We start from the raw sequence: 12,446 nt of genomic DNA on the forward strand, positions 1-12,446 counted from the left end.
CTCTAGCAGTTGGAGACTACACAGTGAGCAGGAGAAGTACGTTTCTGCCCTCCTGGAACTTGCTTTCTCATTAAATGAGAGATAGAAAAATACATATAGAAGAATGTTTAATGAAGTAATGAACTCATTACTTCAGAGTTCAGCTATGAGTTCAGATGCCTGTTAAGTGTTTGTTCTTAAATTACCTTAGCAGCTTGCAACAACAACATTTATTATCTTAGTTTTGTGGGTCAAGATTTGGAAATGTTTTACTGAGGCACTACTGGCTCAAGGTCTCTCACAAGGTTATATCAAGATGTTGGCTGGGGCTGCAGGCATCTGAAGGCTTTGTCTGTTTCTAAGCTTGTGCACATGGCCAGTGGGTTGGTAAGGCCTCGGTTGTTTGACATATGAACCTCTCCATGGGACTGCTTGAGTGTGCTCGTAACCACTCCTACCACTCAGTCTAGACCCCAGCGTGGCCAGTAGTCCACTCCTCCCTCCCATCTTTCTCTGGTCCTGTCCCATCTGTTGCCAATGAATCCCTTCCTGACCCAGACCCAGGTGGGCTCCTCAGGTGGCAGCCGAAGATCAGAGAACAGTGTGTCTGCTCAGGCAGAGCTGGATATTCAAAATAGGGGTGCAGGAACCCCTGGTGCCCAGGCGGGGAGGGAGCCAACAGGTAACTACCCCTCACTCTTGCCTGCCCTACAACAGGGTAGAGAGTGGCTCTGGAGGGGCAAATGGAGATTCCCCCCTCCCCAGCCCACATGGTCAACACAGGCAGGACACCAAGGCCAATGTGGGTGGAGCCGGGTACTTCTCCAGAAAGGGCCGTGGTGAGCAGCACTGCCAACCAGGAACGTCACTTGTCCCTGCTGTGAGGTCTCTGGAAAAGCTGACCACATCGGTAATTACAGAGGCCAGAGGTGGCAAGACCTCATAGCATCTCTTACTTCATCTTTCTGTCAGGGCAGGAGGCCTCCTGGGAGAAGGTGACAGCTAAAGCTGGCAGAGGCCAGAGGAACCCAGCCCAGATGCTCTGATCTTTAAACCGGTTTCTTTGAAATCATGGCAGGTTCCCCTTTACCAGCTTGCAGTCTTCATGCTCTTAAAAATCATCTGAGGGAACAGTGTCTTGAGAGAGAGGACATTTTTTCACCAGCGTTCTCTGAGGTTGATGGTGCCATGAGAGAGGCCCAGAGAATGACATTCGGTTTCTAAAGGAGGACGCACGCAGGTGTTCAGATGCTTTGGCAGCTGCAGATAATAAATAACCCCCTTTGCCTTAAGCTCAGTGTAGTATTTTGCTCTTTTGTATTGGAGCAGCATCTCCTCCCCAAAGGTGATGCCTGTGTTTGGCATAAATCACAGTGCGGAGGGGGCTCATGAAACGGTGCCTCCGTCAGTGGGCACCTTGAATGCATCTGGGGAGGAGAGATGCCCTCCTGGTAGGTTGGCATAGGTGCTGTTTGGCACTCTGGCTGTTCAGGTTGAGCTCTGGGCAGCAGAAGGTTTCACATGGGCATTCCAGCCGAGAGGACAGTGTGTGTCCCCTCTGTGGGAGAGAGGACAAGTCCCAGCAGCCTTTCTGGTATTTCTGGTAGGAGGGAGCTCTCTGACAGACGGAGGTCACAGGGGCATGCCTTGCATGTGGCTTACCTCTCTCCATTGTGTGGCTGCCATTTCCCCAGCCAGCATTATTGTAATCGCGCAGGCTGGTAGCCCAGCCTCTTTGCTGCCTATGTGGTTTAGCTGACTTCAGCAGCTTTTGCCCACTACCTGGGCAGAGGTGTTCCCACCACTGTGGGTTTCTGGGTGGCCCCGCAGCTGAGCTTCCCTGGTGCCTCCTCTCTGCAGGTGGCCTCTCAGGACATGTACCCCACGAGACCCTCTTGGGAGGGGCGTCACTGTAGAGATGTGGCCTGTCACTCCAGGTGACTTAATCAGTGGAAAGCCTGGCTGGAAGCCGTCTGTTGGTTTTCTGTCTCCCAACACAAATGCTCTTCGAGTGGCAGTGACCTGACGTGGACTCGCAAAGAAAGGCCTTTTGATGCCCGGCTGGGACGCCTGTCCCCGCGTGCTCCCGGCTGCCTCCCTGTGGAACTGTGGCGCCCATCCGCCCAGCTGGGCCTCTGCTGGGAGGCAGCTGACCCAAAAGTGATGTTATTTTGTTTTCACGTGGGTTTCAGTACCTAGGCAATAATATTTTCAGCTGGTTATTGAGGCTGATTAGTGAGTCTTAGGCCTCCACTTGGTTAAATAGAGCTACTTCACAGATGTATTTTGGGACTGTGTAAATCCAGGGTTCGGCATGGGATTGAGCTACCCCAAAAGGTGGTCTGGGCCTTGCAAAGCAGTCTGGGTAAATTCCCATGGTGCCAGACCACTAGACAGGGTGTCCAGGGCAGCAGACACTGGGTGCTTCTCTCCTCACTCTGGCAAAGGGCGGTCAGTTGTGCTCGAGACTCGGCTCCCAGCCCTGTCCTTTGCTGGCTTTCCTGTATTTGAACTGGTTGTGTTTGGCCTCTGAGACCCTCAGTTTCTTCACCTGTAAATTGGGAATGATAATACCTACCTTGCAGGGTAGGTCTGTAATGTACTCCATACTGTGTGGAGGTGTGTGCTCACATGTACATCAGTTTGGGGGGATTGTTGGGGAACGTAGAGGGGGAAAATCTCAAGAAGAAAGTGCTACCTTCTCTCCTTAAATGGTCTCAAGGACCATCATGAGTCAAATCAAATTGTCAAGAAATGCCCAGTCCCACAGGGCTCACCCTAACGGCGAGGAGGCATTGGCCTGGAGAGGGGGCCTGTGGCAGTCAGGAGGGCTGTGCTTGTGCCGGCTCGGCTGTGACCAGCTGTGTGACTTTAGGCCAGGCCTTCACTTCTCTGTGCCTCGGTGTCCAGCTCTGTAAAGTGAGTGGGTTGGCTTCCTTCCAGGTCCATCCCCCCAGAGTCCTGTCATTCAGATGATCAGAGTATCAGTGTTTCTTCCTTGGAGAAAATCGTCAAGTCCTGATTCTCCATTAAAGAGAAATGGTGATAAAAGGAAACAGTCACTTAGGATGGAAACGTGCCTGGCTGCCTCTGTGGGCGTCCCAGGTGCTGCTTGTGCTTCCCTTTTCCTGGGAGGGTCTTCTGGGATGGACTGGGGAGGACCTGGCCCCAAGACACTGGGATAAGAGATCTCCTTGAACCAGGCCTAAGATCCAGGGCATCTAACTCCACAGAGGGAGACGGGGGAAAGAGTTTCGGTCAGCCTGTGCTGGTGTCATTGTCTCTGTCTCTTTTGAAATAGCTATACTTTTGGGCTGAGATAGACAAACCCTCGAGTGGTAGATGTTGAAATGTTATAAACAATTTGCAATTTGTTCCCTTGTCTAAATGAGAAAGGCAAGCTTGCCCAAGCTTCTTGGTAACTCCAGGTCTTTTACCCACTTGGCAAGTGTGTCAGGTGTCAGTGAAGGAGCCCCTCATGGATCAAGGAAAGTAAAACAATCCACCTTTCAGAGGGCTCACTTCTTTAGAGCCGGGTCCCACGGGTGTAGTGTGCCATCGGGAGTCCTAAATTCCGCAGTGTTGTGGAGAAAGAGGTCCAAGTCCCAGCTCTTCCACCTCCCCTGAAGGACCCTGGGAAGGGGGTTCATAGTAGCCCCTGCCCTCCCACATCACTAGCGGGGCTCTTTTGAGGTTCAGATAAGAGCATCTGAAAAATCTCTGTGTGTTCACCCTGTAAGCTGAAAACTTGCAAAAGGTAGGCATCCATATCATTGTTTCTCTTGCAAAGTGTAATAATAACTGTGGTAAGCATATGGCAGCTGTTAATTGAGTATTTATTATGTGCCCAGCTCTGGGCCCAGAGCTTTATCACATTCTAGCTGCACAAGCACCCTAAAAGCTGGTGCTTTTTCTATGTGCATTTTACAGAGATCAAGGAAACTGTCTAAGGTCACGCAGCTTGTAAGGCCTGAATGACCTAAGGCAGCCTCTTGGGGGTGGACCTCCCAGTTTGGTGGCTTGTTATTTTCCAGTGACTTCCTTTGATTTATCTATGTTGGTGGTTCTCAGCCCCAGCTTCCTGGCATCTCAACCTCAGCTGCCTGGGTGCCCAGCCCTCATCGCCAGAAGGTCTGACTTGGGCTGGGGCCTGAGCACCAGTGTTTGCTCCCCAGGCATTCTGATGTGCAGCCTGGAAGGAAAGCCGCTGTCCTAAGCACGTGTCCACGATGGTGCAGAATAGGCTGGACTGATGTCAGGTCTTCTGCCCTCTCCAGGCCCCTGCTCCCTGCCCTGTAGGAGGGGATGGGTCAGGCGACCTCCAGGGTGTCTCCCCCAGGGGCCTCGAAGGCTCTGTAATTATCAGGAGCTCAGGAGCAAATCGCTTATTGGTCTTTTCCTCCTTATGTTTTAGGCAGAATATGAAGTTACTCCAGATGAAAAACTGGGAGAAAAAGGGAAGGAAATTATGACCAAGTACCTCACCCCAAAGGTAAGAGGCTGCCTAAACCCTACAGCAGGAGCACTGGGAGGCTGGATCCAGGAATATGGGCCCCCCGACCTGTGTCGGGCCATGTGGGGAGCTGTGAGTGCCGGGCTGGTGGCTGCCATTGGTCTCCAGAGATCCAGAATCCTCATCCTTCCCCACAGAGTGCCCATGCCTGGCAGGGCCGACACGGGTGGGCCAGGCCAGGCAGCAGGGGTGGTTGTGAGGGGTGGGTGTGGTGGGAAGGGTTTGAAGGTGATTGGAGGAAAGAGGGTGGCTGAAGCTGTGTGGGCAAAGGCAGTGTGAGCTGAACTCTTAACAGGGTGCGGAATGTCCTCAAGTAGGTTCTGGAGAATACCGAGGGCCAGGGGCTGCCCTGACCCCACCTCAGAGCGCCCCCTCATGGCTGAAGGAAGAGAGGCAACACCACCCCCTACATCTCCCTCCAGGGTCCTGGTTGCCTTAGTCTTTAGAACTTATCTTCTTACCCCCAACTTGAGAGATAAATGTGTTCTCCATCCATGTCAGAGAAGCTGGCCTGAGAGCCTGGGCTTCTCATCCCAGCTCTTCTACCCACATGGTCATGTTTCCTCACTGAGCCTCAGTTTCCCTTTCTTAAAAGTGGCTCCCCCCCACCCCCGCCAGACCCACCTCCTGGAGGCCTTTGGAGCCTGAGATGAGACAGCTTTTCATGTGTCTTGCACCCCGTTGGCCAGCAGTGGCTTCATCCTCACCTAGGACCTGGACACTGTGGGCACCAGCCCCCCTGGAAGGGTGCTCTTCATGTCCCAGGCTGCTGGCAGATTAGTCTCCATAGCTGTGTGACAGGGTCCTGGCTATCCGTCCATCCACACACAGTGTGTCAACACACAGGCACATAGGTCAGGAAACAGCGTGACTCCTAACTGACTACTGCTCTTCCTCTGCCCAAGCCTCGGTGTTCTATGCTGTAAAATGGGTGAGACTTGACCAGGTCATCTCAGAGGGTCCCCACAAACCGGACAATCAGACTCTGTCTTCTCCAAGCCCACACTGAGGGAATGACAGATGATTTACAAGACAGGAACCAAACAATGAGAAGCAGAAGGTGGAAGACACTTCTAGACAGGGAGAGGTGTGTGGCCAGTGAGACATAGAGAAGCCCAGCATGTGACATTTAGCCCCTAAAGAAAGGCAGCCCCTCACCCACCTAAGAGTCTTGATCAGTTGATCCTTAATTAGCTTGATTCAAAAGGCCCTGGCTGCCTGCCACTTGGGGTGCTGACCCCATGGCCTGTGTCCATGGGCGATTGCACTAAGGCTGAGGCACTGAACCCGGCTGCTGCAGTTACTCAGGTGGACTTCCACTCGGGAGACAGGTGGGACTGTGGACACAATCCAGGTCACGTGCAGCAGCTCCTCCAGCAACAGCTGGGCTGCTGAAAGCCTGCAGCCCTTTGTGAAGGCATCCATGTGACACAAGGGGGTTAACCCACAGTAGCTGCTTCCCTCCAGGGGGTGTGAGGACAGCTCACTGGCTGAGCACCTTCAGGGAGCTAGAAGCCGCCTAGATGTTCTCTGATGGTTGCAGCCTCGGAGATGAGAGACAGATAGCCCTGTTTACGGGCAGCTGTGCGGCCTGGGAGGGAGGAACCTGCGACAGGGCCCAGCTAAGAGAACCTTTGGCTGCCCTTGGCAAAGGCCGTTTCCACGGTGGCTCAGCTTTGCCCATCTAGTCTCCATCCTTTCCCCTTTGGGGCTGCCACCTGGTTGGGTTCCCTCCAAGCAATGGCAGCTATCATGTATTGAGGACCCACTGTGTGCTGGCACCAGCTCACTTAGTCCTTGCTGTCCCTGGCATGATGTGATTCTGTTGACTCCACCTACAGGTGAGGTCAGGGAGGCTCAGGAGGGGCTGTCACTGTCCCAGATCACCCCCTTGGCCAACCTTGTCCAGAAGCCACTGCTATCGGACCCCCAGTCTGGGCCCTCCAGACTTCCCTACCTCTGCTCAGTGCTGCCTCCATCTCCTGGAGGGTGTGGCTCAGCCTCCCGTCGCTCAGATGATTTTACAAATGCCTCAGAGCCTGCCAACATTTTTTCCTTAAGTACTCCTCAGTTTTTAAAATTTAAACCACACCATATGTTATGGCCCAGGGGCCTGGAGGAGGTGGTCGAAGTGGTCCCATGGGTCGACTGTTTTCCTACAATAAATTTTGCACGGCCTTCCCAGCCCTTCCTGTGGCTGCTCTCTCAGGAGCCTATTTTACTTCTCAGTCCTGCAAACGCCCCAGATGCTGGGGAGTGAGAGGACAAGCTAGTGGCCAAGGCCCCAGCATTGGCTGAGGTCTTGGGACAACCCCTAGAGCCATTGTCCCCAAGCCCAGATTTCCCTTAGCTGTGGGGGAGACCCAACCATGGGGATGGCTACTGAGTGGGTGCAGGTGCATAGGGTGAGGGTCATTGCTATAGGCAGCAGGTTATTAACTCATTGGGCAGAGATGGTGGCATTTGCTCTCTCTGAGTGTCCCCTGCCCCAGCACAGTGCTAGACGCGTGCTCTCATTCATCACCTGTCGGTTTGATGAAGGCAATGAGGCGGCCCTAGGAAGCTTCCTCCACGGACCCCTCACCTTTCCTGCCTCATGTCTCTTTCTTGGGAGCTGACACTTGGCTGGCATGTGTTCCCCCGTGTCTGACTTGTTTGCTGGGAGTCTGGCTGGAAAGTTCCTGCTCAAAATCAAAGCTTAAGCCCAGAGCCAAATTCCTGACCCCCACATGATAATGCTCTTCAGACCCACCAAGTCCACTCCTTGGATGCTGCCCAGAGTCTCTCAGCAGTTGCCCATACACGCCAGCTTTGCCCTGGGGCCATTAGAGGACACAGCTGAGTGACCTTGGGAATGGGCTGAGAGCTGTGGAGAGCTAATCTGAGGGCAGCAGGGTGCTGTGAGAAAGGTGGCTTTTAGCACCAGGTAGACCTGGGCCAGAAGTCAGACTTGGCTCCTTAGCTGTGTGGCCTTGGGAACATTACTTAACCTCTCGGTGACTCAGGTTGCTCATGTCTCGAGTGGGGAGGGTAGTGGTGGGGGTCATAAATACCAGCAAGGACAAAGCGCGGGAGCTGATACATATTAGACACTCACTCAGTGGTGGCTGTCATCTTATGCCTACTCCCTGTCCGTGCTTTCAAAATCAGGCTGTTGAATGAGGAAATCATACAGACATGAACTCCAGCTGTGGGGTTGTGAGAGGCCAAGGAGGGGTCCAGAGGGTCCCAGCCACGGAGCGCTGGCCAGAGAGGCTGGACTCATTAAAAGGCAGTGCATTAATCAGGATGATTAATGCTTACAGCCACAACAAATGAACCCAAATCTCAGGGGCTCCAACAATGGAGATTTCTTTCTTTCTCATACACAATGGGATTGTGTCTCGACTCTCCTGGTTGAAGACCTGGCTGCTTTTGTGGCTCCACCATCTTGAAGCTGTTTTCGAATGATCACCACCAAAGGAGAAGAGAAGGGTGATGGAGGCACACAAGCCTTAACTGCCTTGGCCCAGAGTGACACGTCACTTCCTCTCCCAGTCCACTGGCCAAGGAGGAAAGCTGGGGGATTCAGGGGAGCATATGGAGTATTGCTTCCTCCCTATGTTCTCATCCCCCAACCCCCAAGCTGAAAACATTCTCTGGGTGTCAGGCTAGTCTCGGGCTGGTGAGACAGCCAGGAGCATGGCATGTCTTATAGATATTCTCAGGCTTATGAGCTCAGAGAAGCTGCCCAGTTTCCCCTAATGGACTCAGACAGGTGTGCTGGGCTCTGTAGAGATCTGGACAGCTCACCTTCCAGGTACCTGCAGATCAGAAGTGATCCAGGTGACAGGTGTTCAGGGGCAGGGTTGCTCTGAGCTGGGAAATATTGATGGTAGTAAGTGACCCTGGAAGCAGTTTTATATACTGTGACCGGTCATCACTACGGACTTTATTTTTAAAATACTAGCTGTATGGAAATATAATTCACGTACCGTAAAATTCACCCTTTTAAAGTGCACAGTTCAATGGTTTTTAAAATATTCGGAGTTGTACAGCTCCCACCATTATCTGATGCCAGGACATTTTATCACCCCAATAGAAACTCGGTACCCATTAGCAGCCACTCTCGATTTCCCTTTTCCTCCCAGCCCCTGGCAACCACTAATCTGTTTTCTGTTTCTGTCGATTTGCCTGTTCTGGACATTTCATAGAAACAGAATTGTAAACTATGTGGACTTTTGTGGCTGACTTCTTTCACTTAACATGTCCAAAAGGTTCATCCATGCTGTAGCAGGTACCAACACTTCATTCCTTTATATGGCTGAGTAATACTCAGTTGTATGAATGGACCACATTTTATTTATCTTCCTATCAATTGGCGGATACTTGGGTTGTTTCCACTCTTTGGCTATTATGAATAATGCTGCTATGAATATTCATGTACAAGTTTTTTGTACGGATACATGTTTTCATTTCTTCGGGACGTATACTTAGGAGTGGAATTGAGGGTCATATGGTAACTTGATGTTTAATCATTTGGGGACCTGCCAGACAGTTCAAAGTAGCTGTGCCATTTGACATTCCCACCAACAGTGTACGAAGGGTCCTATTTCTCTACCTCCTCTTCAACACTTGACATTGTCTGTCTTTTTTATTTTACTCATCCTAGTGGGTGTGAAGTGGATTTCATTGTGGGTTTGTTTGTTTGTTTTTTAAAATATATCTTTATTGATTTCAGAGAGAGGAAAGGAGAGGGAGAGAGAGAGACAGAAACATCAATGATGAGAGAGTCATTGATCGGCTGCAGCCCGCAACCTGGGCATGTGCCCTGACCGGGAATCGAACCCTGATCGCCTAGATCCTAGGTCGATGCTTAACCAACGAGCCACGCCCGGCCAGGCTCATTGTGGTTTTGATTTGCATTTCCCTAGTGACGCTGAGCAGTTTTTCATGTGCTTATTGGCCATTTGTACATCTTCTTTGGAGAAATGTCTATTCAAATCCCTTGCCTATTTTTAAATTGGATTGTTTATCTTCATGTTGAATTTTAAGAGTTCTTCGTGTGTTTTGGATACAGGTTCCTTATCATATATATGATTTGCAAATATTTTCTCCCATTCTGTGGGTTGTCTTTTTACTTTCTTGGTGGTGTCCTTTGAATCATAATGATTTTAAATTTTTATGAAATTCAAATTGATTTTTGTGACTTGTTTTTAAATGACTTGTTTTTACTTTGTCTTACCTGTCCTTGTGAGAAGGCCTCAGTTTGGGGGGAAATAAGGTGTAACAAATCGTAGTGCTAACCAGGCCCACGAATCTGTCTTCCTCTGGGGAACCAAAGCCTAGTCACCTGTTGGAAATAGCTGGGCCAGACCTGCTCCTTCAGGAATATTCCAGCCCTTTTCCTAGTTGACATGACAATATTCTTTAGGTACCTGTGTCCAGCACTGCAATGCCATCTTACACACCTCTTCTTGGATCTTCCCAGCAACTCCACAAGATGGGCATTGGTGTACCCATTTTACAGATCAGGGAACCAAGGTTAGAGAAGGCAAGAGGCTGGTTTAGAATAGTGGAGGCAGGCTTAAGTGGAGCCCCTGAGTATCCTGCTTTGGCAGCATTGTTCAAGGACACTCTGCCCATGGTTCATTTTAATTAGGACCATGGGCAACTGTGCCGGGTCTCCAGCTTTGAGCTGCCCCACCCCAATCACTGTGGCCTGGCAGGTGGTACAGTGGAGTCCAGCGGAAGCTCAGACCTGGTGGAGGGTGCTACTGAAAGGGCCTGCGTGGGTTTCTTCTGACAATGAGGTGGACAGGTGCATTGGAACAGGCTGCTGACACGAAGCCTATGTTCTGTGTGGGATGCTGGGAATGCCCCACCCCAGCAGGCAGCCCTTAGAGATTTCTTGCTGGCAGTCCACTGGCAGGACATTGTTTTCTGGGCCTTCCATGGCCACATGCCTCTTTTGTTTCTATAACAATGATAGGGTAAGGCGGGGAAGTTTATTCTTGTTAAGTGAGGAATTACCCATCAGCCCGAGTTCCTACACAAAAGAAATCTATTCCTAGTGCTTGTTTGGCTCTCCGGAAAACATCCACCTTTTAAAAAGTAAAGAGTTTGAATGAAAGGAAACAATAATTACTCCCCTTCCTCATCCAGGCAGCAGCGTAGGAGTCTGAGCTAGCCCCAGCTGGCTGGTTTCTCAGCAGGGGACAATTCCCTGACCTCTGGGCGGTCAGCAGCTTCAGTCCTTGTCCTGTTTCACACAGAACCCCAGTTCTGCCACTTTCCTGCTGTGCATCCTTGGAGCCTCCATTTCCCCATCTGAGTGTGGGGGTAGCAGTGGTGTTCACAGGGGCTCATGGCCATCAGTCATTCTCGAAGCACTTTCACAGTTTGGGTTATAATTGTGTACCACCCTTACAATTATTTATATAACATTTTTCTTTAAATCAACCCATCTTTTAACTGAAAATAAAGTGAGGGTGAAAAGAAAACTTCGTATCAGGAACACATCTGGAAAACCAGCATTGACTTGCCGTACATAAGATGACTGGAAACTCTGAGATTGAATTCTAGCTAGATACTGTTTTGCCTGCACCCTGAACAGCCCCTTCATCCTGTGGTCACGGACTCCCGTGAGCTGGGAGTCTGCCTTCGCTTGAGCCCCTCCTGAGCAGGACTGGAAGGGCAGCTGGGCCAGCCCAGCCATGCGCCTAGCTCATCCCACTTCCTGCCACAGTCCCTGCAAGAAGACTCCAGGGTGGAAGACGACTGAAAAGCACACTTGAGAAAGGGACTGACTCCCTGGAGTTTCCTCAAGCCGCAGGGGCGCTGGTCCTCTCCCTCTTCCATTTCTGGGAGCACCAGAGGAAAGCAAAACAAAGCCACGACAAAAGGGAATAGCGTTTACTGAGCAGCTACTCTGGGCCTGGAACTTCATGTTCCATGTTTAACTCGGTTCTCATAACAGCAGCTGAAATGATGAGAAATGGGGGCTCAAAGAGATTAAGTAATTGCATAAGAACACCCAGCTAGGGCCAGAGTGGGGAGCCAGACCCAGGCCTGTCCTCTTCCCACTCCCCTCCCAGCCACACGCCCCTCTTCCCTGGGCCCCACTTTCCCATGGGTGGAGTGAGGAGGTAGGTTGGCCAGATGCTGTCTGAGAGGCCCCTCCCACTCACCACCTGTAATAATGATGAAACCTGCAGCCCCAGGAGCAGCTCTTACTATGTGCTGAACTCTGTGTGGCTTCTCAAACATTAACCAAAGACAAAATTCCCTCCAAATCAGCCTTCCATGGATGACTCATGGATGAGTCGACCTGGGAGGGCAGGTGGGCCAGACTGAGGATGCATATGTTGGCCGGGCCCTCCTGGCGCCTGTCCAGCTATCAGCCCTGAACCTGGGCACTGACTTCCACTCTGCACTATGTCCTTAGCATTTTCTCGTGTCATGATCTCCATATAGATCATTTTAAGCAACTGTGTAACTGACCTTCAAATAGACAGACTTTTTTTCTTTTTTTTAATCCCCCAACCTTTCCTAGAAAACAATTTCTCTTTGCCCGAAGCCTGAATTTTTTTTTTTTTCTGGCTCCTCCTGATGTTCTTGAGACTGACTTGCCAGGTGGGGCTCCTCACAGCAGGCTGAGCATGCCCGTCTGGGCCCCTTTTCCTTTCCCGTGACCTTCCAGGTCAGAAAATTGGATGTTCCTTTGATGCTGATGGAGCCAGCTCTGTCTCTGACCCCTGTTCCCATGTGTGTATAGTGTTTCCTGCCCAGAGTTTCTCCCCTTAGAGTGACTGGAGACAGAGGAATCAGCCTTAGGTTTCCTGAGGAGCCCCCTACCCTGAAGCTCTGCCCTGGGGGGCAGTGTCACTGACCTCTGGTGCCTGTGTGTGGCCTGATAGGTGGACCTTGGGTAGTGAAATGACATCATGGCGGGGGGGGTCGGTTGAATTCTCTG

At 51.2% G+C, this 12,446-nt stretch overlaps 1 protein-coding gene across 1 annotated transcript in view; it reads left to right on the forward strand.

Moving 5' to 3' along the window:
• The window catches only part of GRK5 (G protein-coupled receptor kinase 5), a 158,781-nt gene that overhangs the window by 117,161 nt on the left and 29,174 nt on the right, over window positions 1–12,446 (forward strand). Inside the window, exon 4 of the mRNA XM_016206349.2 lies at window positions 4,394–4,471. Coding sequence (XP_016061835.2) covers window positions 4,394–4,471 — 78 coding nt within the window. The remainder of the gene's footprint in view (window positions 1–4,393; window positions 4,472–12,446) is intronic.

This window comes from Miniopterus natalensis, chromosome 14, assembly GCF_054644295.1.
Source record: "Miniopterus natalensis isolate mMinNat1 chromosome 14, mMinNat1.hap1, whole genome shotgun sequence".
Taxonomy (NCBI): domain Eukaryota; kingdom Metazoa; phylum Chordata; class Mammalia; order Chiroptera; family Miniopteridae; genus Miniopterus; species Miniopterus natalensis.